This window comes from Dreissena polymorpha, chromosome 5, assembly GCF_020536995.1.
Source record: "Dreissena polymorpha isolate Duluth1 chromosome 5, UMN_Dpol_1.0, whole genome shotgun sequence".
NCBI lineage: Eukaryota > Metazoa > Mollusca > Bivalvia > Myida > Dreissenidae > Dreissena > Dreissena polymorpha.
The window spans coordinates 15,306,575-15,331,328 of record NC_068359.1 but is presented as its reverse complement, the minus strand read 5'-3'; the positions used below and the strand labels follow the sequence as shown (position 1 = coordinate 15,331,328).

The window sequence follows — 24,754 nt, the reverse complement described above, 5'->3', positions numbered from 1 at the left end:
CAGGGCGGGAAGGCTCTTATAATATCGCCGCTCTGAAGAATTAGGGATACTGCAAGTAAAGTCTCATCAATATTGGGTCATTGGTTTTTAATATCTACCACCGAATCATAGTACCGGAAAGAAAAAAGAAAGGGCATAAAGACGGATGCATTCGTTAACATCTGAACAGAAGGCACTCCTATATATCGCAACAAGTATATCGCAATTCAGGGAGCAAAACAACAACAACAGGCGGACATAAAGTAAATATTTATGATTTATTTACAACTGGACTCTCTGGTACAATTATGCTTTTTATACACAATTTATTCCAATACAACATTTCGTATTGTTTAACAGTCCAAGGGAGATAATTCCTAAATAGGTTCCCTGAGGTTTGCCAGCAGCTTTCAATAGATGCTTTTTCTACTGATTTGTTTGAGTTTTAATTACAGTATCGTCGATTGAAGAAATAAAATTGAATCATCGTTGTTTATCGGAAAATAAACAACGATCTAACGGTCTAATGTTCAGAAACAAACCATAATGGCGGTTATTTGTGTTTACCAGCATGCATAATTATTACACAAGGTTAACATGATTTAACCCTTTGCATGCTGGGAAATTTGTCGTCTGCTAAAATGTCGTCTGCAGAATTTCTAAAATAAGCATTTGCTTCGATTTTTTTCAAAAAATATTATCAGAATAGCAAACAGTTTGGATCCTGATGAGACGCCACGTTTTGTGGCGTCTCATCTGGATCCAAACTGTTTGCAAAGGCCTTCAAAATTCGGTTACAGCACTGAAAGAGTTAAATGTTCATAATAATGATACAATCAGAACTAAATTTAACAGTCATCTGCTTGGAATATGTGTCCTTTCAAAAATAAAACTTACGAAAAATTTAAGTTATGACTGCCCTTTAATAGCACAATAAACAGATCCATTGGATCAACATGTTCTTAAAAATATATCATCCCAAAGATAAAAAAGGAGATCAATTTAATAAATGAAATGTCCATAAAGGAGGGATCCAGACTTGAACTAACCAACCCATTCTTAACACATTACAATCAGTCATAAAGTTAGTTAATTCAAGAGTGGAGAATTCACTCAGAACCAAGAAAAATACACAAAGCCTTTCAATATATACAAGTTGGTGAAATGTCCGTAACAGAATGTTCTATATGAAGAATGATGTTGAGAGATATGTTTGACTTACAAAAATGTACAATTGAAGCGAATCTTGAATATTCCGGTTTAAAGAATACTCTTTATCTAAGTCTTTATTTTAAGATTTTTGTGTGAATACAGACCATGGAATATAAATGAGAAAACAATGCAAGCGGATTTGTACTGTTATACGACAAAGTACCAGGACCAAAATGAATCATGTCAAATTATTAACCCTTAGAAAAGGATTATTTAATGAATCAAATATGGATAACAAATATACAAGTAAAAATTGTTTAAGCAACACTACTTAAATTCATTAAAGAACAACAGCATTCAAAACAACTCCAAAAATAACTTTGTATCAAAATCGATTATGCTGCCATTTTTATGCCATCTGATCCTAACAAAACTCAATTAATCGTCAAAACCAAAAGTTTCCATACACCACATTGCCATAGTCTTCTTCTATGGCCATAATTTGTGAGAAAGGTCCACCTGCACAACCTCACGGAAATGCCAGGGCTCAGTTACTGTGGTCACATTTGTGCAGTGTCACGCCAAAATTGGTCTAATGCAATTTGCTGCCAGCTCAGCTACAGACCAATGTGCAGTGCGCAGGCTGGTCAGTGGCAACCACGCCCGATAATCCCACCATCAAACATTGTGTGACTAAATAGCGAACCTGACCAGAGTGTGCAGATTCACAGGCTGGTCTGGAGCTACACTGGCCTCATATGGCATAAGACCCATTTTTTGCAAAATGCTGCTAATTTTGAACTGATGATATGGACTTATTCCTCCAAGTTGGTGACATTTAGTCGTTTAGAAGTCTTGGATTTTAAGAAGCTGAAGGCATCTCCATTGGGAAAGATCTATAGAGTTTAACTCATAATATGAGTCACGTTCTGAGAAAACTGGGCAAAACGCATGTGCGTAAAGTGTCATCCCAGATTTGCCTGTGCAGTCCGCACAGGCTAATCAGGGACGACACTTTCCGCTTTTACTAGATTTTCGGTAAAAAGGGACTTCCTTTACACGAAAAATACCAATTAAGCGGAAAGTGTCATTCCTGATTAGCCTGTGCAAACTGCACAGGCTAATCTGGGACAACACATTACGCACATGCATTTTGCCCAATTTTCATAAAACAAGGCTCATATGGTATCAAACCCAGTTCCTTTCTTGGTTTTCACTTTTGTTTAAATTCAAGATATTTTGCTATATAATGCATTTTCACTATCGCTAAGTGGCTGGCCTATTTTTATGCAATGCCAACAATAGCACAGTGACGTTGTCCCCGCTGAATCTCAGTACGGCTTCATTGGCCAGTCTATTGCACGCCGTATCAAACCTCTCTGATTGGCTGCTGGTCCTGGTTACAGCCTCCTTACTTCCCTATGAACACACAAAAACACATACTTAATGACTGATTATAATGTCTTAAGAAATACACATATCTTATTCTTATCTTGTCATCTTTAAGCTCTAGAAAAATAACCAAATCTATGATATTAGGACTTAAATATAATCCTTAACTTTAGATTTCAGGTTTATTTAAGTATAAGAAAGGTAAAAAACCAATCGGCTTTCATGTAGGTTTTTTTTGTGAAAATGAAAAGGCATTTATTTGGAAGTAAAATATTGAAATTCAAGTTGGACTTTCATTTGAGCCACCCACCCACCAAAAAGCCAACAAACAACAACTTTACACTATATATATATTTGTTTTTTTGCACTGAATATAGACAGTGATAAATATCCAAAGCATAATTTACCCTTTGAACGTAGAAAGTAAAAAATGGTCAGCTTTGAAATATTATGCTTTAGCAAAAGCTTAACTTTTTGAACAGCAGTGACTGGGTCAGCAGTATACATGACATTTTGTGTTTTAAAACAAGAGATGTGTTTGTCAGAAACACAATGCCCCCTACTGCACCGCTTTGATACATGTTTTTTTTTACCTTTGACCTTGAAGGATGACCTTGACCTTTCACCACTCAAAATGTGCAGCTCCATGAGATACACATGCATGCCAAATATCAAGTTGCTATGTGAAGGGACATAGAAGTTATGAGCATTTTTCGAAACCTAAACGCGAAACCTAAACGCAAAGTGTTACAGAAGGACAGACTGACAGACGGTCCGATCAGTATATGCCCTCCTTCGGGGGCATAAAAAAAGAACTTTTCATGAAAAAAAACAAGGTGTATTTGTGAACTTCTGCACTTTGAAGCCGCACAGCAGCTGTTAGAGAAAATTGTTCAGTTCAAGGCAGGTAACTTCGTCAAAAATCAATGAACCAGAATGAAACTTGTTTTTGTTAGTCATGTAGGTAGACTCACACACGAAAAATAAGGTCAGTATCTGAAAACATTTTGCGGAAAGTCTGGACAACTGTTTTAAACAAGAGTGCCAAACTGTCACAAGATACGCCCGTTTGAAGGTTTTGGACAACTTGATAATACCATTTGAGTGGCAAAATTATATATTTTTGAAAACGCACTAAGTGAAACTGTGAACAATTTTTTGACCCTGCATGACCCATATTTGAACTTGATCTAGATATAATCTAGACACAACTTCTGACCGAATCTAGTGAAGATCGGATGAAAACTACTTCAATTAGAGAGCAGACACCATGCTAAATGCTTGAAATGCACTAAGTGACCTCTTGACCTTCTTTTGACCCGGCATGACCCATATTTGAACCTGACCTTGTTATTATTTCGACACTTTTGACCAAATTAATTGAAGATCGGATGAAAACTACTTCGATTAGAGAGCAGACACCATGCTAAATCCTTGAAATTTTACTATTTCGAGTCACTATGACCTTGACCTTTTACCCAGTGACCTGAAAATCAATAGGGGTCATCTGCCAGTCATTATCAATGTACCTATAAAGTTTCATGATCCTAGGCCTAAGCATTCTTGAGTTCTCATCCGGAAACCATTTTACTGTTTCAAGTCACTGTGACCTTGACCTTTGACCTAGTGACCTGAAAATCAATAGGGGTCATCAGCGAGTCATGATCAATGTACCTATGAAGTTTCATGATCCTAGGCCTAATTATTCCTGAGTTATCATCAGGAAACCATTTTACTGTTTCGAGTCACTGTGACCTTGACCTTTGACCTAGCGACCTGAGAATTAATAGGGGTCACCTGCCAGTCATGATCAATGTACAGATGAAGTTTGATGATCCTAGTAGGCGTAAGCTTTCTTGAGTTATCATCTGGAAACCATTTTACTGTTTTGAGTCACTGTGACCTTGACCTTTGACCTAGTGACCTGAACATCAATAGGGGTCATCGGCTAGTCATGATCAATGTACCTATGAAGTTTCATGATCCTAGGCGTAAGCGTTCTTGAGTTATCGTCCGGAAACCATTTTTCTGTTTTGAGTCACTGTGACCTTGACCTTTGACCTAGTGACCTGAAAATCAATAGGGGTCATCTGCGAGTCATGATCAATCTACCTATGAAGTTTAATGATCCTAGGCGTAAGCGTGCTTGAGTTATCATCCGGAAACCATTTTTCTGTTTCTAGTCACTGTGATCTTGACCTTTGACCTGGTGACCTGAAAATCAAAAGGGGTCATCTGCAAGTCATGATCAATGTACCTATGAAGTTTCATGATCCTAGGCATAAGCATTCTTGAGTTATCATCCGGAAACAGTTTTACTGTTTCAAGTCACTGTGACCTTGACCTTTGACCTAGTGACCTCAAAATCAATAGGGGGTCATCTGCCAGTCATGAGCACTGTACCTATGAAGCTTCATGATCCTAGGCCTAAGTGTTCTTGAGTTATCACCTGGAAACCATCTGGTGGACGGACCGACCAACCTACCTACGGTCCGACATGAGCAAAACAAGAAACCCCTCTTCTTCGAAGGGGGCAAAAAAATGGACCAGAACAAAACTCGAACTTTATCTGTACGTCATGTAAGTAGCTTCACACACCTAAATCAGGTCAATATCTGCAAGCCTTTAGGAAAAAAAGTCACGAAAACTATTATTCTAAAGAATTTGCAAGTCCAAGGTTACTTCCCAAAAAAGTCAATCAACCAGAACAATACTTGAACTTGATCTGTTAGTCATGTAGATAGACTCACACACTAAAAACCAATTCAATATTCAAGTGTTTAGGAAGAACACTCCAGAAACGGAATGCCTGACAGACGGAAAGACATTCTGAGAAACGGATTGACAGTCAGACTGGTATATGCCACCCTAACAGAAATTTGCTTTGGTCATTTTCCAATGTATCTGTGTGAAATTAGAGGATCAATAAAACCACAAAATCAACAGAAATTAATGTCACACAAATAATCATGATTTTACAGTATTGGTGAAAATGAACAAGTGCATTACCTCCAGTATGCTGTTCACAAACTTGATGCTGTCCTCCGGTTGAAAACACTTCCATAGACCATCACAGGCCATGATGACATACCTGCAAGTGGAAAGAAAACATCACAACCCATGATGACATACCTGCAAGTGGAAAGAAAATAAGAGTTGTGTTTGTCAGAAACACAATGCCCCCTACTGTGCCACTTTGAAATAATTTTTTTCTTGATTATATCCCTTTAAACAAGAGATGTGTTTGTCAGAAACACAATGCCCTCTACTGTGCCGCTTTGATTTTTTTTTTATCATTTGGCAGGTACAGATAATTATCTCCCTTTAAAGCTTATTATTTTCCTTGGATTTTTTTTTTACCTTTGACCTTGAAGTATGTCCTTGACCTTTCACCACTCAAAATGTGCAGCTCCATGAGATACACATGCATGCCAAATATCAAAATATCTTTAATATTGCAAAAGTTATTGCAAAACTTTAACCAAGGTTAAAGTTTTGGGACAGAATGACAGACAGGCCAAAAACAATATGTCATTCGATCCTGGGGCATAAAAATATTACTTACCTTGTGAAAAAGATCTGTACCTGCCAAATGATACAAAATAAAAAATTATCTCCCTTTAAAGCTTGTTTCTTCCCTTGGATTTTGTTTTTTGACCTTGAAGGATGACCTTTACCGTGACCTTTCACCACTCAAAATGTGCAGCTCCATGAGATACAAGATACCCATGCATGCCAAATATAAAGTTGCTATCTTCAATATTGCAAAAGCTATTGCAAAAGTTTAACCAAGGTTTAAGTTTGAGACAGACAGACAGACAGACAGACAGACAGACAGACAGACAGACAGACAGACAGACAGACAGACAGACAGACAGACAGACAGACAGACAGACAGACAGACAGACAGACAGACAGACACATACAATGACAGACACATACAATGACAGACCCATACAATGACAGACAGACAGGCCAACAAGACTATTACCAAGCAATTAAAGTCCCCTTCTGGCTCCACATTTGTTAGAAATTCCACCATTGTCAGAATATTTTTTTTATTTGTTGCCATAGCAACCAGAATTTTTGACGTAGGAACAAAATGAAATGACGTGCACTATGTCCATATTGCCATCTATCTATGTTCCAAGTTTTATGAAAAAATATTAAGAACTTTAAAAGTTATCGCAGGATCCAGAAAACCACCATTTTCAGCAGTATTTCTAGCCTATTTGTTGCCATAGCAACCAGAATTTTTGACGTAGGAACAAAATGAAATGACATGCATAATGTCCATATTGCAATCTATCTGTGTTCCAAGTTTCATGAAAAAATATTAAGAACTTTTAAAGTTATCACAGGATCCAGAAAACCACCATTTTCAGCAGTATTTCTAGCCTATTTGTTGCCATAGCAACCATAATTTTTGACGTAGGAACAAAATGAAATGACGTGCATAATGTCAATATTGCCATCTATCCATGTTCCAAGTTTCATGAAAAAATATTAAGAACTTTTAAAGTTATCGCATGATCCAGAAAACCACCATTTTCAGCAGTATTTCTAGACTATTTGTTGCCATATCAACCAGAATTTTTGACGTATGAACAAAATGAAATGACGTGCATAATGTCCAAAATGCCATCTATCCATGTTTGAAGTTTCATGACAAAATATCAAGAACTTTTAAAGTTATCGCAGGATCCAGAAAAAACACCATTTTCAGCAGTATTTCTAGTATATTTGTTGCCACAGCAACCAGAATTTTTGATGTATGAACAAAATGAAATGACCTGCATAATGTCCATATTGCCATCTATCCATATTTCAAGTTTCATGAAAAAATATTCAGAACTTTTAAAGTTATCGCAGGATCCAGAAAAGTGTTACGGACGGAGACAAAACCATAAGTCCCCTCCGGTGAAACCGGTAGGGGACTAAAAACAATTTACCCCAGATCGCATAAAAATAAACAGCATTTCTCACCTTTGTGTAAAAAGACGGTAAAGCTTGGAAGAAATTTGGTTTTATCATTTTACTTTCACACCTTACATTGTACAAAATATCAAATGTGTTGGTTGTATGGTTTGTTGATTTTTAAGAGAGCATATGCAATCTTGTTTGTTCAAAACATATAAAACAAGACTATTGCCAAGCAATACATGTCCCCTCCCGGCTCCACCATTGTAACAAATTCCAACATTGTCAGATTTTTTAAAATGTATTTGTTGCCATAGCAACCAGAATTTTTGACGTAGGAACAAAATGAAATGACATGCATAATGTCCATATTGCCATCTATCCAATTTTCAAGTTTCATGAACAAATATGAAGAACTTTTAAAGTTATCGCAGGATCCAGACAGACAGACAGACTCACAGAGCGCAAACCATATGTCCCCTCCGGTGAAACCAGTAAGGGACAACAATGACAAACAAAACCACACAATACAAAGGTCAGAGTACTAGAACATAAATGACTACAAGTAACCCTTTCCCACTTAGAAGCATAGTGAAAATAGCTATGTGCAAACAGCATAAAACCCGAACAGAACGCGAGTTACTCTCAGGCTGTTCTGGTTTTATACCGGTTGCAAAAGCCATTTTCACTTTGCTTCTGAGTGGAAAAGGGTTAAAAAACTGTTCATAAATTTTATTCAACATTCCCCGTTCATATTGAAGAGTTGATTCAAGGCTGCAATAAAAAAGTATCGACATTATTTCAGTCATAAAATGGTGGTTGGTCCACCTTCTCAATCTCAGTAAAACCCAGAAGTCATTGTCAGCAATTTATCCAGCTGTCATTTCTACCCACCTGACATCAGCAAAAGTACCAAGCTGTAATTTCTACCAACCTGTTATTGTCAGCAAGGTACTCAGCTGTCATTTCTACCCACCTTTCATTGTCAGCAAAGTCAATCCACCTGTCATTGTCAGCAAAGACTACCCACCTGTCATTATCAGCAAAGTCTACCCACCTGTCATTGTCAGCAAAGTACCCAGCTGTCATTTCTACGTACCTGTCAATGTCAGCAAGGTACCCAGCTGTCATTTCTACGTACCTGTCAATGTCAGCAAGGTACCCAGCTGTCATTTTTACCAACCTGTCATTGTCAGAGTGCTACTGACATTTCCAATTTCATTTCAGCAAAGTCTACACAACTGTCATTGTCAGCAAAGTACCCAGCTGTCATTTCTACCTACCTGTAATTGTCAGCAAGGTACCAAGCTGTCATTTCTACCCACCTGTCATTGTTCGAGTGCTACTGACATCATTTCAAATGAATTTCATTAATTACAACCTGTCATTGTCAGCAAGGTAACAAGCTGTCATTTCCACCCACCTGGCATTGTCAGTGACGTACCTATAGGATCATTCTAAACACTGCTATTGCCAGCAAGCCACCCACCTGTCATTGTCAGTAATCTGACATTTCTTGACGTCAGGTACACAAGTCACACCCAGTGTCTTGTATTGGCCGTCTCCAATGGACCTTGACACCTCCAGGACCCCCATCACTCTGCCATCCCTAGAAATGGTGGACATATACTTTTGAGACCTGTTCTGGGAAAACTAGAAGCATGTGCATAAAGTCTTGTCCCAGATGAGCCTGTGCAGTCTGCACAGGCTAATAAGGGACGATGCTTTCCGCTTTAAAGATATTTTGCGTTAAAAGCATATCTCTTCTTAGCTAAAATCCAGTGTAGGCCAAAAGTGTTAAACACATGGAAAATAACTCCACGACATGTTATCAGAACAAATTCATGGTATATGTGGTAGACATTATTTCATTTTGAATACTAACCCCAAAATATATTTTACATTTCAAGATTATCCAATGTAAGTTTCAATTTCAAGTTCCCCCCCCCACACACACATATGGTTAAGTAACACTTTTCATTTGTACATAGATCAAGCAAAGTTTAGAACTTTTTGCAAAATTTTTTGGCAATGAAAGGGAGGAAATCAGCTGAAAGGAGAAGGAATCACACAGTAACAGATACAGTCACCTACTTTTTCTTTTCAGATCTGTGCCTACATTCTGAGAAACTTGTTAATACACGCATAGAACACTGTGACTTGGTGATGGAGTAAGACAGTTAAATATTAACATGGATTGATCTGAAAAGAAGCTCCTAAATGTGTAAAACCTCATGTCTGATTTACACTAAAATTTTCAAAATCTGGAGCTCTAAGAAAAGGGGCTTAATGAATGTTTGTCAAGTGTCATCCCAGATTAGCCTGTGCAATCCTGACAGGCTAAACAGGGACAACATTTTCCGCATAAGGTGCAGACAGCACAGGCAAATCTGGGACGACACTTTGAGCGAGCAAACAAATAAAGACCCACTTTCTCAAAGCCCGACTCAAATGTGTCTTGTACGCACTTGACATATCCGCCGTGTTTCTGTATTCGCATCCTCTCGTCATACATGGACGGGTTGTGTGGCACACTGAGAGGGACCGCCGCGCAAGTCTTGGTGTCCTCCTTATATCTGCACAGAACCGCCTGTAATTGCATGCAGTTGTTTACCCATTTATGCCTAGTGGACTCTCCAATCCTTCTAAATTGGATCAATTTATTTCCAAAATTAGGGATGTCTTGTATACTTATTTCTATATTTAGAATATTTCTTACAGAAATTCCTTTAAGCAAACAGCGCAGGCCCTGATGAGACGCTGCATCATGCAGCGTCTCATCAGGGTCTACGCTGTTTGCCAAGGCCTTTTTTCTAGACGCTAGGCATAAATGGGTTAATACCAAGAAAAGGTTCAATTGTTCACATTGAGTCTTGCTCAGAATATACAGGGCTTTATGCATGTGTGCAAAGTGTCGTCCCTGATCAGCCTGTCTAGTCCTGCATAGGCTTATCAGATAAGACACTCCATGTTTATGGTATTTTCTCTTATTAGAAAAAATCCAGTTTAGGCAGAAAGTGTCGTCACTGATTAGCCTGTGCTGACTGCACATGCTAATCTGAGACGACACTTTACGAACATGCATATAGCCCAGTTATCCCAGAACCAGGTTGACATGGTTCACAATCTATTTTTGAATACAAACAAAAGGACATTGTATGAAGGAACTTGAATTGTTGGTTAATACGTTCTAAGCAAATGGCTTACATTGTATATCCTATTCTTAACATGTGAAATCTGAGTGTGAACATGTGTTTACAACAAATGCCTGTTTCCGTCTCATATCTGAAAAGAACTGCCCGAAATTGCATGTAGGAACTTGTAGTGTGGGTTTATATTGTTTGACAAAAAACTATTATGTATTACTAATTGGACACAAAGAAATTTAAATGACTATTTGTGCCGTGCTCTGAGAAAACTGGACATAATGCATGTGCGTAAAGTGTTGTCCCAGATTAGCCTGTGCAGTCCGCACAGGCTAATCAGGGACGACACTTTCCGCTTTTATGACATTTTTTGTTTAAATGAAGTCTCCTCTTAGCAAAAATCCAATTTAGGCGGAAAGTGTCGTCCCTGATTAGCCTGTGAGTGCACAGGCTAATCTGGGATGACACTTTACGCACATGCATTAAGCCCAGTTTTCTCAGAACGCGACTCATTTGTAAACAACAAAATGCCTGGTGTCCTACTTACATCTGCAGAGCTCGTCCCTAAATAGCATGCATGAACGCAAATATTTTGAAAACACCAGGGAATATGAACTAGTTCCTTATAAAAATGTGCATTTTATTGTAAATTGATCTGATTTTCGGAAACATCTTATTTTGAGACTTATTTATAAGCTGATTAATTATATGTTACAAAGACCTTCTCCTCACTGGCCCCAAATCAATTCCAAGATAAGTTTTACATTAAAGTTATGCATACTCAATTTTTCTCCATCCAAGAAAATGTTTTTTAGTTTTTTGTTGTTTTCATAACAAACAATTGACTTGAATAGCCAAAATGTTATTCACTGAAAAGCATTATTTGAGGCAGACCTCAGATGAGACCTTCTACCCAAACTTCCACTCATAACCAAATCAAATAACAACTATTTCAAACGTACCATTTAAACATCTGGTTAAAAAGAAAATTCTCCCACCTGGCTGTCTCCGATGTTGGCAATGTACATGGTATCATTGATAATCAGCAGGACAATCGCAGTGGTCCCATCTTTCCATGAGGGTTTCCTAACCATAAAGCAGACAATATAATCAGCAGGACAATGGCAGGGGTTCCATCTTTCCATGAGGGTTTCCTAACCAAAGCAGACAATATAATCAGCAGGACAATGGCAGTTGTCTCATCTTTCCATGAGGGTTTCCAAACCAAAGCAGACAATATAATCAGCAGGACAATGGCAGTGGTCCCATCTTTCCATGAGGGTTTCCTAACCAAAGCAGACAATATAATCGGCAGGACAATGGCAGTGGTTCCATCTTTCCATGAGGGTTTCCTAACCAAAGCAGACATTATTGTTAACCCTTTTAGCGCTGGAACCAAATTTTAAATGCCTTTCCAAACAGTTTGGATCAAGATCAGACGCCACAAAATGTGGGGTCTGATCTTGATCCAAACTGTTTGCTATTCTGAAAGTGGCCTTTGAAAAAAACTGAATAAAATGATGATTTTAGAAATTCAGCAGACACCTATTTAGCAGACGACAAATATCCCAGCATGCAAATGGTTTAGGCTGAACATCGCCCCATTATTTGAGACCGTACATTGCCGTACAATGATTGAAAACCTAGACAAAGATAGCAAAGAATAAAACTGAATAAACATTATTGTACACAAATTAGATGCATATACATTTGTTTATTTAGAGGTCAAGACTTATAAATTCAATCATCATCGTGTTTCCATTTGTGCATATAATGAATAAAAGATTATAAACAATAATTATTAGGGAAAATTGATGCCTTTGTAAGAAAATTATATGTCAACAATGTAACATAATTTACCAGATTAATTGTATAAATAAAGGTCAGAATTTCATGAAAAAATGTATTTCCCAGATTCACAGTTATGACACAAACATTCCGGCAAATTAAATTTTGAAGATGGCACTTATGGCGTGGAATTTAGGATGTCAACATGTTAACTATATTGCATCAGAGATTACAGACTTTGTTAAAATATGAAGGGTTTCAGGTTCAGTAACTTACGCCTTTTGTGGCATCAATTATTACAGACCATGTGAGAATATGAAGGGTTTCAAGATTAGTAACTTACGCCTTTTGTGGCACCAATTATTACAGATCATGTTAGAAAATGAAGGGTTTCAAGATTAGTAACAAAAGCCTTTTGTGGCATCAGTGATTAAAGATCATGTTTAAATATGGAGGATTTATGGTTCAGTAACTCTTTCAGTGCTGGAACCGAATTTTAAAGGCCTTTGCGAACGTTCTGTGGCGTCTCATCCGGATCCAAACTGTTTGCTATTCTGATAGTATTCTTTGAAAAAAATCGAAGTCAATGCTAATTTTAGAAATTCAGCAGACAACATTTTAGCAGACGACAAATTTCCCAGCATGCACAGGGTTAACTTACGCCCGCCCAGCTTCCTTTAGGAAATCATCGTCTGTTTTCTTAAAAGCCTCCACAAACGCTTTCTTGATGTCCTTCTCCACAGCAGTCACATCACCTGTGGTGACAGGAAAAGGGATTTTAGTTAGGGGTTACTTTTTTTACCTATTTATTTTAGCTTGATTGCTTAGAGATTACATTTTTTTAACAATTTATTTTAGCTTAATTGCATCGAAAGTCAATGGCTTATTGAAACGGTCTTGAGTCTGTGTCCTGAGTAGTACCAGTACTAGATGTCTTTTAAGGAGATCTAAACGCTCCCACAGTGGGCATCAAACCTATGACCTCATAGACACCACATCCACTAACCTCTTACTTAATTATCTAGCATGAAGACACTTATATCCGAACTCATATACATGGATTTACATGTCTGTTTCTACATTAAACATTTCAAAACAACACAACAATTCAATCTCAAATAGATTAAGAATTTAGGCCCTCAATGCTTAACATCCATGTTTCCAAGGCAGTGATCCCAGTTTTGATAATTTTATGTTTATGGTTGGTGTTCTGTTATAAAATCAATAGATAACAACATGAATATCTCACCTGAAATAGTTTCTGGAATTTCATTATTTGCTGGATTGAATATTATTACTTTTAAGTTATTTTACCCTTTCCCACTCAGAAGCAAAGTGAAAATGACTATGTGCAAACAGCATAAAACCAGAACAGCCTGCAAGTAACTCGCAGACTGTTCAAGTTTTATGCTGTTTGCTGCTATCAGTATCTAAGGATTAAAAATGAAGCCTTTAAAACTTTAATCTAGTTAGAAAGGTCTTTAATTAAATTAAGCTACAAAGGCGTCAAAATATGTAAAAAGTGGTAATGGGTTAAATACCAAAATGCAAGACAATATTCAAAGTTGAATGTATCAATTATCTTAGCAAATCATAATATTTGACAAGCACCAAATAATGATATATGACAAGCACCAAATAATGTTATATGACAAGCACCAAATAATGTTATATGACAAGCACGTGGAATGTCTCTCAAGGATTACCCTTAGGAAATTTATCTCGGAGATTTTTATGCAAATTCTCAGATGCAAACCTCGATGCACGCACTCCGCCATGGCCGTCAAAAATGCCGTAGAGGGAGAGGCGGTAGCTGAAATAAAAGGAACCGGTCATTAAACAACAGGGAGATCCTAACAGCAAGGGAAGTGATTTACACAAAATTGGCAAAAGCCCATATATATTTGCAGAGGTTATCTATAAAACTTAAAAATTAATGATTTGTTTTTAAATTCATCAATAACATTCCTTGAAGTTACAACAGTTTAATTAATGGTAAATAAACTAAAGCTATGAATGTGTTTGTCAGAAACACTATGTCCCCTACTGCGCCGCTTTGATTTTTTTTAATCATTTGGCAGGTTCAGATAATTATCTTCCTTTAAAGCTTATTACTTCCCTTGGATTTGTTTTTTTTGACCTTTGACCTTGAAGGATGACCTTGACCTTTCACAACTCAAAATGTGCAGCTCCATGAGATACACATGCACGCCAAATATGAAGTTGCTATCTTCAATATTGCAAAAGTTATTGCAAAATGTTAAAGTTGGGGCAAACAAACAAACCAATGGACAGGGCAAAAACAATATGTCCCCCACTATAAATATAACTTATACCTTTGTAACGCTTGCTTCAAATAATTCAGGAATATATTGATCCTTGGAGGCAAACATCCTATTGCATATCTACACTTAATGGTGATGACATATTTGAAGTTGCAAACATCCTATTGCATATCTACACTTAATGGTGATGACATATTTGAAGTTTCAAACATCCTATTGCATATCTACACTTAATGGTGATGACATATTTGAAGTTGCAAACATCCTATTGCATATCTACACTTAATGGTGACGACATATTTGAAGTTGCAAACATCCTATTGCATATCTACACTTAATGGTGATGACATATTTGAAGTTTCAATTTAAATGCTTGTGATATACTGATAGAGTTTGCTCTGAAACAAATGAGTCGCGTTTTGAGAAAACCGGGCATAATGCATGTGCATCCGCTTTTACTAGATTTTCGGTAAAAAGGGACTTCCTTTAAACGAAAAATACCATTAAAGCGGAAAGTGTCGTCCCTGATTAGCTTGTGCGGACTGCACAGGCTAATCTGGGACGACACTTTACGCACATGCATTATTCCCGGTTTTCTAAGAGCGCGTCTCATATAATATTTTAAGCCGACTGACCGACAGATTGACAAAATGACTAACAGAAAGACTACGATATACATCCTCAATTTTGTTTGCATACCTATAAGCATTATAATGCCCAATAAAACATTTAACCCTTTAGCACTTAGATATGTATTTTCAAGCATTTGTGGTTCCTTAGAAAGTTAAATGTTATTAAAGACTTTTTTTACTAGATTCAAGTTTTTAAGGCTTCATCTCAAAACCTTCGATACTTATGAGCAGCAAAGAGCATAAAACCTGAACAGACTGCGGGTTACTCGCAGGCTATTCTGGTTTTGTGCTTGTGCACATAGCCAATTTTACTTTGCTGCTAAGTGGGAAAGGGTTAAATATACTGACATTATAGGGAGTCAGATGGTGATCAGTGTAAGTATACCAACATTATACGCAGAAATCCAAATAAGATGCTTATCTGCACAAATATACTAGAAAAGAAATACACATGACTTACCATAAATTTTTTAAGTCATTTAATTTGGCGATACATATCTGAAAAAAGTCCTTTGTCAAATTATACACATGAATTCAAAATTTCATGAGTTAATACCCCTGGATTAAATAAGAGCACCGCATAACAGGTGCCAACACTCCGCTGTGGGTGCAGTTTTGAATATGAAAGCTTGTCAGAAGAATTGTTTTTTTTATATTAGAGGTCACAGTGACCTTGACCTTTGACTTAGTGACCCAAAAAAGGGTGTGGCATGTTGAACTCATCAAGGTGCAGCTACATATGAAGTTTTAAAGTTGAAGGTGGAAGCACTTGGATTTTAGAGCCAATGTTAAGGTTTTAGCACAACGCAGACGGCGGACGAGCTGGCTACGACAGTACCTCAGGTTTTCTCCGAAAACAGCCGAGTTAAAAACTAATCTGGAGTGACAGTACGATATACGCTGATGAACATTAAAATATGCTCACATGGTAGGGTGTAGTCAGCGGTGCAAAATATACAGACATGGTCGGGGGAAGGCTGGTGAACAGTGAGATTATACTGACATGGTAGAATGTATGCTGGTGAACAGAGAAATTAAACTGATATGAGTGTAGGCTGTTGAACCATATAATATACATACATTGTAGGTTGTAGAATGGTGAACAGCGAAAATATACTGCCATGGTAGGGTGTAGGCTTGTGAACATTAAAACAGAAAAAAACACATTTACATGGAAGGGTGTAGAATGATGAACAGTAAAAACACACTTACATGGTAGGGTGTAGGATGTGAACAGTAAAAACACACTTACATGGTAGGGTGTAGGATGTAGTAAAAACACACTTATATCATAGGGTGTAGGGTGATGAACAGTAAAAACACACTTACATGGTAGGGTGTAGGATGATGAACAGTAAAAACACACTTGCATGGTAGGGTGTAGGATGATGAACAGTAAAAACACACTTACATGGTAGGGTGTAGGATGATGAACAGTACAAACACACTTACATGGTAGGGTGAAGGATGATGAACAGGATGATGTAGGATGTAGTAAAAACACACTTATATCATAGGGTGTAGGGTGATGAACAGTAAAAACACACTTACATGGTAGGGTGTAGGATGATGAACAGTAAAAACACACTTACATGGTAGGGTGTAGGATGATGAACAGTAAAAACACACTTACATGGTAGGGTGTAGGATGATGAACAGTACAAACACACTTACATGGTAGGGTGAAGGATGATGAACAGTAAAAACACACTTACATGGTAGGGTGTAGACTGGTGAACAGTGAAGTGTAGTCTTTCAAGATAATGTGTGCATCCTGCATATCTTCTCTCTCACCCTGCCTCTCTGCCAGATAACTGTCCAATTCAAACTGAACTGAAATAGAAACAAGCTCAATACACTTGAAAATCTTGAAGAAATTTTGGAGAAATTTTGAAAAACTTTGTTTGCAAAACATATACTTCTTTCTAGATTACGTGTTAACTTAACAAGCTCTAGTACGTTAAATATATCATCCCAGAAAAACTATTAGTGTTCAATGAGTTACTGATGTAAGATTTAAAATTAATCACTGATCACAAGATAAATGATAATGCTTAAAATGTTCACAGTCTAAAGTAAATACTAGTATACTGAGATTCATTTCTTCATAAGTGGGTTGTTTGCATGAGCATTTGTAGCACATCAACTGCATTAACCCGAACCATGCATCATTTCATCACTGAAATATGAACCTTATTGTTGGTTAGCTAAGCTCAATCCATGAAAGGTAATGTACTGTTGTTTTCATGTGGAATGCTTATCCAAGTTACTCAAAGTGGACAGCCTGTGATATATTTTCACTTTATATTTGACAGCCTGTGCCTTTTTCAAATTTTGAGAAAAAAAAAGCGTGATAGACCATGTAATTGGGAAAAATTAAGCATTATTAATGTGATTATATGTAACCGTATAGCAATCGTTTTAAACAACATGTTTAACTGCTCTCTAAAATTTTTATTATAAAGTGCTCGGGAATTTAATTGCTGTAATATAAACTCAATAAGTTAATCATTGAGTTTATTGGAAAAGTTTTTAGCATATTTTTGGGGAAATTGTGGTCTAATTTTTTGGGAAAAAATGTTACTTTTTACCATTCAGAAACATTTTTTTACTTTTGCAATTGGGAAACAGCCTGTAAGAGACTGTAATTTTGGGCAAACAAGAGATGTGTTCGTCAGAAATACAATGCCCCCTATTGTGCTATTTTTTTGTTTTGACCTTTGACCTTGAAGGATGACCTTGAACTTCCACCACTCAAACTGTGCAGCTTCATGAGAACGCCGCTTTGATTTTTAATTAATTTTTTTTTTACCTTGAAGGATGACCTTGACCTTGAACTTCCACCACTCAAAATGTGCAGTTTCATGAGAATTACGCTTTGAATTTTTTTTTTTTTTGACCTTTGACCTTGAAGGATGGCCTTGACCTTGAACTTCTACCACTCAAAATGTGCAGCTTCATGAGATACACATGCATGCCAAATATCAAGTTTCTATCTTCAATAATGCAAAAGTTATGGCCAACGTTAAAGTTTTTCCGGACGGACGGACAGACTGACATACACACAAACTGACATACTGACGGACAGTTCAACTGCTATATGCCACCCTACCAGGGGCATAAAAAACCACTGACACCATACTTAAATGGAAATCCAAACTAGAACTTTGTCACAACCAGGACGCATCACTTTGACTGCTATGTTTAGGGCACATGATTGTTGAACACTGCCCATGTAAATTGAGTGTTACACATCTTAACTTCTTGGTTGTATTACATATTTCAAGTTTCGATTCAATTTGCTTGAGAAGTGTGGGAGTAGTTCGCTTCACAAACTTATAACAATTTCTGCAAACTGAATTTGTTTGCAGGGGTAATTATAACATTTTATGAAAACCGACTTTCAGGGGTAAAAAAGTATAGTCTAAGACAGACGCAAGCATTGACTAAAAAGGATCAGATCAAAGGAAAAGATCTAATAAACCATGTATGTATTAGAGGGACAACCATTATAATCTAACCATATAAATTCAAGTCTAAACAAGAGCTCTGTTGTCAAAGACATATAACCCCCCCCCCCCCCAAACAGGGCTTTGAACTAGTGACTCCAATTTCAATAGGGGTCATCTATTGCCCAAGGAAAATGCACATGTGAAGTATCAAGCCAATCATTCAATTCGTTGACAAATTATGGATTGGAAATGATTTTAACACTTATTGTGACAGTGACCTTGACCTTTGACCTAGTGAGACCAATTTCAATCGGGGTCATCTACTGTCCAAGGCCAATGCTCATGGGAAGTATCAAGCCATTTGATCAATTCATTGATGAGTTATTGATCGGAAATGAACTGGTCATCTGACAGACAGACCTACCGACATCCAGCAAAACAATATACCCCTTCTTTTTTGAAGGGCAGCTAACAATAATTCAATGTGTTCAATTTAAAAGAAAAGGATAAACATAAGCAAATACCTGAACTTTTGAGCTTTTTTTCAGGTGTCAATGCATCACTGACATTCTTGCGCTTGGGTTCTTCAATTGCAGTATACTGTGATGTCTGTGGGTTGTTGATAGGCGTGTCATCATATAGGGACAACGATTGATTGGAATTTGAGTCCTTTGAACCTAGGTGGAAAAACAATATTACTATTATTAACAGTGATGAGTGCCAGAAAAGTTTGTTGTTTAAATATTATAATGTAATGGGTAAATAAATACTAGTGGGCTTTTGCTCCGATCAAGAATGTTTATTTTGTAAGAAACCAAAAAATTGCATTCAAAATGAACAAGGATTTGCACGCAGGAGCTTTTATATGTAATTTTAAAACAAGAGCACCGTACAGCTCAGAGTCAAACTATTTGGTGAATAGTCTGGCAAACAAGAGCACCGCATAACGGGTGCCACGCTCGGCTGCGGGTGCATTTTAGAAGAAATGAAAGCTTGTCAGAATATTTTTTTTATATATTTAATTTTTTTTTTTGGAGGTCACATTGACCTTGACCTTTGACCTAGTGACCCAAATATGGGTGTGGCGAGTAGAACTCATCAAGGTGAAGCTACATATGAAGTTTCAAAGTTGTAGGTGGAAGCACTTTAATTTTAGAGCCAACGTTCAAAAACTTGACAAAATGTTAAGGTTTTAGCACGACGCGGACGGCGGACATGACGACGGACACGACCAGCTTGCTATGACAATACCTCGGGTTTTCTCCAAAAACAGCCGAGCTAAAAATCACTTGTCCTGTCAGACAACCAAGAAGATTCAGCAATTTATAAACCCTTTACCACTTAGAAAAATATTTTCACGCATTGTAGTTCCTCAGAAAGTTAAATTTTATAAAAGACCTTCAAGTTTTAAAGGCTTTATTTCCAACCCTTAGCTACTGATAAGCAGCAAAAATGGCTATGTGCAAACAGCATAAAACCAGACAGCCTGCGAGTAACTCGCAGTCTGTTCAGGTTTTATGCTGTTTGTACATAGCCATTTTCACTTTGCTTCTGAGTGGGAAAGGGTTAGACAAAAATCACTCACTAAGGAATTTTCATGCCCTAGCAATACCAAGGACATGTAAGCAGTTAGGTATTTGTGCCTTACTCTGGGAAAACAGGGCTTGATACATGTGTGTAAATCTACACAGACTAATCAGTGACGTCACTTTCCACCTTAACTGACTTTATACTAAGAAGAGACTAACTTGAAACGAAAAAATACCACAACAGCAGAAACATTCGTCCCTGATTAGCCAATGCAAACTGTACTGGCTAAACTGGGACGACACAATAAGCACATGGGCCTTGTTCTGAGAAAACTGGGGATAATGCATGTGCATAAAGTGTCGTCCCAGATTAGCCTCTGCAGTCCGCACAGGCTAATCAGGGATGACACGTTCCACCTAAATTGGATTTTTGCTAAGAGACTTCATTTAAACGAAAAATGTCATAAAAGCGGAAAGTGTTGTCCCTGATTAGCCTGTGCGGACTGTGATAGAAGCACTGAATAAGCAGGCTCTCAAAGCATATAAGCAGCGTTCTGAGAAAACTGGGCTTAATGAATTTTTGTAAAGTGTCGTCCCTGATTAGCCTGTGCAGTCTGTTTTATGACATTTTTCGTTTAAATGAAGTCTCTTCTTAGCAAAAAATCCAATTAAGGCGGAAAGTGTCGTCCCTGATTAGCCTGTGCGGGCTGCACAGGCAAATCTGGGATGACACTTAACACATGTGCATTATGCCCAGTTTTCTCAGAACACGACTCACATGCACTAAGCCCCATTTTCCCAGAGCAGGGTTTTTCCCCAGTTAGCTAACTAGAGCTGCAACGATTCGATCCGATTCATTGAAAATCGATTCGAAATGCTTGGATTCGATTACAATACCAAACCTACCAAATTATATTCGAATAGATAAGTAAAGCGCGCTGTATTCTGACTATTGATACAGGAAGGTGTAGGTTTTATCTTTACCTGTAATTACGACGCGCGCGATTGGTTGCTTATATTTTAGTCATCCAATCAATAAGCCCGTTACGGTCTACTTTCGGAAAAAGCGTCAAAATGGCTGAACAAGTTGTTGCCGACAAATTGAAATTATCAGATGCGCCTAAGAAGCTAAAATCAAAAGTGTGGCAGTATTTTGGGTTTCGGGATGGTAGCCCTACCAATAAAGCAAAGTGTAAACTGTGCTTCACGGATGTGGCGTACACTAAGTCCGGCTCAACCACTAATCTAATTTAATGCAATATGTCAAACGCAAACATAACATTGATTAAGCAAGACAAAGAGGTCGCACAAGTGCAACTACTCAAGTCACCAGCCAGAAAAGTAGTTCTATTTCTGTTGGAGTTTTGTTAAGTTTATTAGAGAATGTGATTTGTCCTACAGTTAACAGGTGATGCTGTCATGGTACAGTGGCAGACATGCTTATAGCGGTTTTGGGTAAAGGTGTAATAGCGATAGTACTACCATTCAACTGATTCCAGATACGTTCTTATGATTATTTATTTATTTTTTATATTATTGTGTAATCAACACAATCTTCTAGTCAGAAGTTTTTATATTAAAATTGAGTCCTAATTTGCTATTCTTTTTTTATGAAAATCACATTTGAACAGAAATGTTAATTTTGAGGCATAAGAGTGAATATATGATAAAACTAGGTTTGAAGATGAATCGAATCGAAAAAATCGGTATGGGAGTGTCTGAAATTGAAATCGAATCGAGCTGTTGGTGAATCGTTGCAGCTCTATAGCTAACTGCTTTACAAGGTCCTGGAAGGTCTCCAAACAGTTTGCTACCTGCTTTACTAGGTCCTGGAAGGTCTCCAAACAGTTTGCTACCTGCTCTACCGGGTCCTGGAAGGTCTCCAAACAGTTTGCTACCTGCTTTACCGGGTCCTGGAAGGTCTCCAAACAGTTTGCTACCTGCTTTACCGGGTCCTGGAAGGTCTCCAAACAGTTTGCTACCTGCTTTACCAGGTTCTGGAAGGTCTTCAAACAAATCCATGCTCACATGTAAGGGGTCAGATGCTTGGCCTGTAAACAAAAAGATAGCAAAGATTTACTGGTTATGCAAAATTTAATGGTGCTTTTTTAAAGAGCAAAATTTGCTGTAAACTCTTGTGGCTCAAAGACCATTTATATGGTGAAAACTTAGGTTTAAATTTGAATCAAATGATTTTCTACTGTATAAGAAACGTATCAATATGTGTATTTTTGAAACATGCCCAAAACTGCAATTATGTACAAAATGTGAAAAATTCAAGCTTAAACTTCTGCATAAAGCTTTGACCTTCACTCAACGCATAATTAAATCAAATGATGAATGAACAAACCATCCTTTTGAAATGATGGAATAATCATGAATCCATTCAGTACAGTATGAAAATTATGTATTCCCTGTAGTAAACAAATAGTAGCCAAAGAGGCCCAGTGGAGAATAATTAAACTTCTAAAGGCAAAATGCAAAATCTTAAATTCATCAGAATTGTTCTCATTATCTTTCAATCCTAAGGTCAGTGGTTCAAAAGCAATTGGGAAACTTGTCGATCATTCTTAAATTCCATTCTTTTTATTTTCCTAAAGGTCTAATATGGCTCGATTAGTCACTGCCGGCTCATGTACTACTTACATGTACCCCGGGTATTCTTAAGTATACTTACATGTACCCCGGGTATGGTAAATATACTTAAACGTACGCGGTTGATATTAGACTGTACCCGAGTAGTATTACCGTCCAAAATCCGATGTCGTAAAACGCGCTACGGAATACCCTAAAACAATATTGTTTAACTTAAACTTCTTTTTTAATAGAAAACTGCATCAACATGCTTTTTGAGTACCAGTTTTGATAATATAGAGACCATTTAACAGACATTTGACATAAATGTGAATATAATAAATTTTAAAAAAAAGCAGACGACAACCGATTACACGTTAAAATTCCCAGGTACGTTTTAGTATATTTACAGTACCCCTGGTACATGTAAGTATACTTAAGTATACCCGGGGTACATGTTAGTAGTTCCCGAGCTGACAATGACCAATCGAGCTCTAACATGCTGGTATTTCAATAAGGGCATTTAAGGACACACTTTCAAAATGCAAACATTTATGAACAATTCCCTTTAAATACAATGGTTTGAAATAGTTGCCATATTCCAACTTCCAGTTATACGATCCTAGGGGTCACTAAATGTATGTTCTCATAAAACCTCAAAGTATTCAAGAAGAAATGAAGATGGTAAATCGAAGTGTGTTGATTCAAAATGCTTGTGAAATAAAAATTGACATAGAGTATTATGGTAAACATATTGGAACCATTAGTTAAGAATGGTTTATAAATCTTAGTATTTTCATCAAAAACTAGCCATGCTTACCATGCTTTTTTACTACATGTAACTACTAGTACCGGCTGTAGTTGCAATAATCCAGCTTTTGACCCTCCGGGTCCCTGGGAGTTGCACTGTTTCAAACGCCTCAACGCATCACAAAAATGTGTACGTTTTAGCAACGGAAAACAATATGCATTCCGAATTCCAAAATATGCTTATGTATTAATCTACTAACTTCTTCGTTTTGAGCATTTATCAACAAAATGACGCAAATTGATGTCGATGGTAACAGTTATTGCGTTTGTTACAACTTGAAATGTTTCAGGTTGAAAACTAAAGACTTAGCTTTTTTTCCATGAAATTTCTTTGAGCTGTACGTATGTATAAGCTCAGAGCATTCAAGAAAAACTAGTACTTGCGTTATTTCAAGAAATTGCTCGCGAAATCATATTGCAAAGAGAAAAATAAATAACGGCTACACATTTTCTTTCAGATAATATTCTGTTATGCAACGACTGGTGATAACAATTGTATTTAATTATTTCAACATCTATTTAACAGATTTATATACCTTTTTATTTAAACTAGACTAAATTTGTGTATCAGTGGTCCATCTAAACACACCAAAGACGTCCAGAATATTCAAAGACATTAGCCTAATCAGAACGGCTCAGGTACAAAAGATAGATTGGTTACCTCCCCTTACCAATCGCATACTCTATAATATGATAATAGGTGCTACCTAATTTACGGGCAAAAGTTTATTTGATGTTTGTTAAAGATAACACGGGTAATATATGTCTGCACATTATCATGCAACAAAACATTCCATTTCTTTACAAAACAATATGTAATTTAGCAAAGCAATAAAATATAATTTGTTTAAATCTTAAACAAGTTTATGAAGCTATGCTTTCTGTATAGTAACCCCTTGTACTGTTTTCAAACTCTTAAACATGTATTTCATTTTTTGTTTCCATTTTTCAAAACAATGTTTGAATTAAATAAAAAAAAATCTCGCGAAACTGTGTTTTATTGATGTTTTCCATATGCAGGGATGCCTTTTATGTTTTAGGGCGAGATTATTTCTAAAACGATTTTATTTAACTTAAGCATAAAAAAGAAAGGAG

General features: G+C 37.0%; 1 protein-coding gene across 3 annotated transcripts; it reads right to left on the bottom strand.

Annotated features, from left to right (window-relative positions):
• Positions 1-238: 238 nt before the first annotated feature.
• On the bottom strand, positions 239-22,773 carry LOC127881450 (integrin-linked kinase-associated serine/threonine phosphatase 2C-like). 3 transcript variants are annotated; one of them, XM_052429344.1, is made up of 11 exons: positions 22,258-22,773; positions 22,090-22,215; positions 19,271-19,423; positions 17,010-17,127; positions 14,084-14,190; positions 13,039-13,132; positions 11,588-11,675; positions 9,912-10,033; positions 8,933-9,052; positions 5,533-5,614; positions 239-2,550 (listed from the first exon to the last, which is right to left on the bottom strand). In XM_052429344.1, exons 1-11 carry the CDS (start codon positions 22,295-22,297, stop codon positions 2,398-2,400), a joined length of 1,203 nt encoding a protein of 400 aa, XP_052285304.1. In that variant the 5' UTR covers positions 22,298-22,773; the 3' UTR covers positions 239-2,397. The 3 variants fall into 3 exon arrangements, with proteins under 3 accessions (XP_052285304.1, XP_052285305.1, XP_052285302.1); XM_052429345.1 differs by having other exon boundaries at positions 22,090-22,173; XM_052429342.1 differs by having other exon boundaries at positions 22,090-22,771.
• Between the last annotated feature and the right edge of the window lie 1,981 nt (positions 22,774-24,754).

What these genes read in the sequence shown, in the direction of transcription:
- LOC127881450 (XM_052429342.1), bottom strand. Translation starts at nt 22,297, where the DNA reads ATGGATTTGTTTGAAGACCTTCCAGAACCTGGTAAAGCAGGTAGCAAA. An exon ending in CTAAAGGAAGCTGGGCGGGC is followed by an intron (nt 11,676 to 13,038) that starts GTAAGTTAACCC and finishes CTTTATGGTTAG; the next exon opens with GAAACCCTCATGGAAAGATG. An exon ending in CCAACATCGGAGACAGCCAG is followed by an intron (nt 10,034 to 11,587) that starts GTGGGAGAATTT and finishes ATGCAATTACAG; the next exon opens with GCGGTTCTGTGCAGATATAA.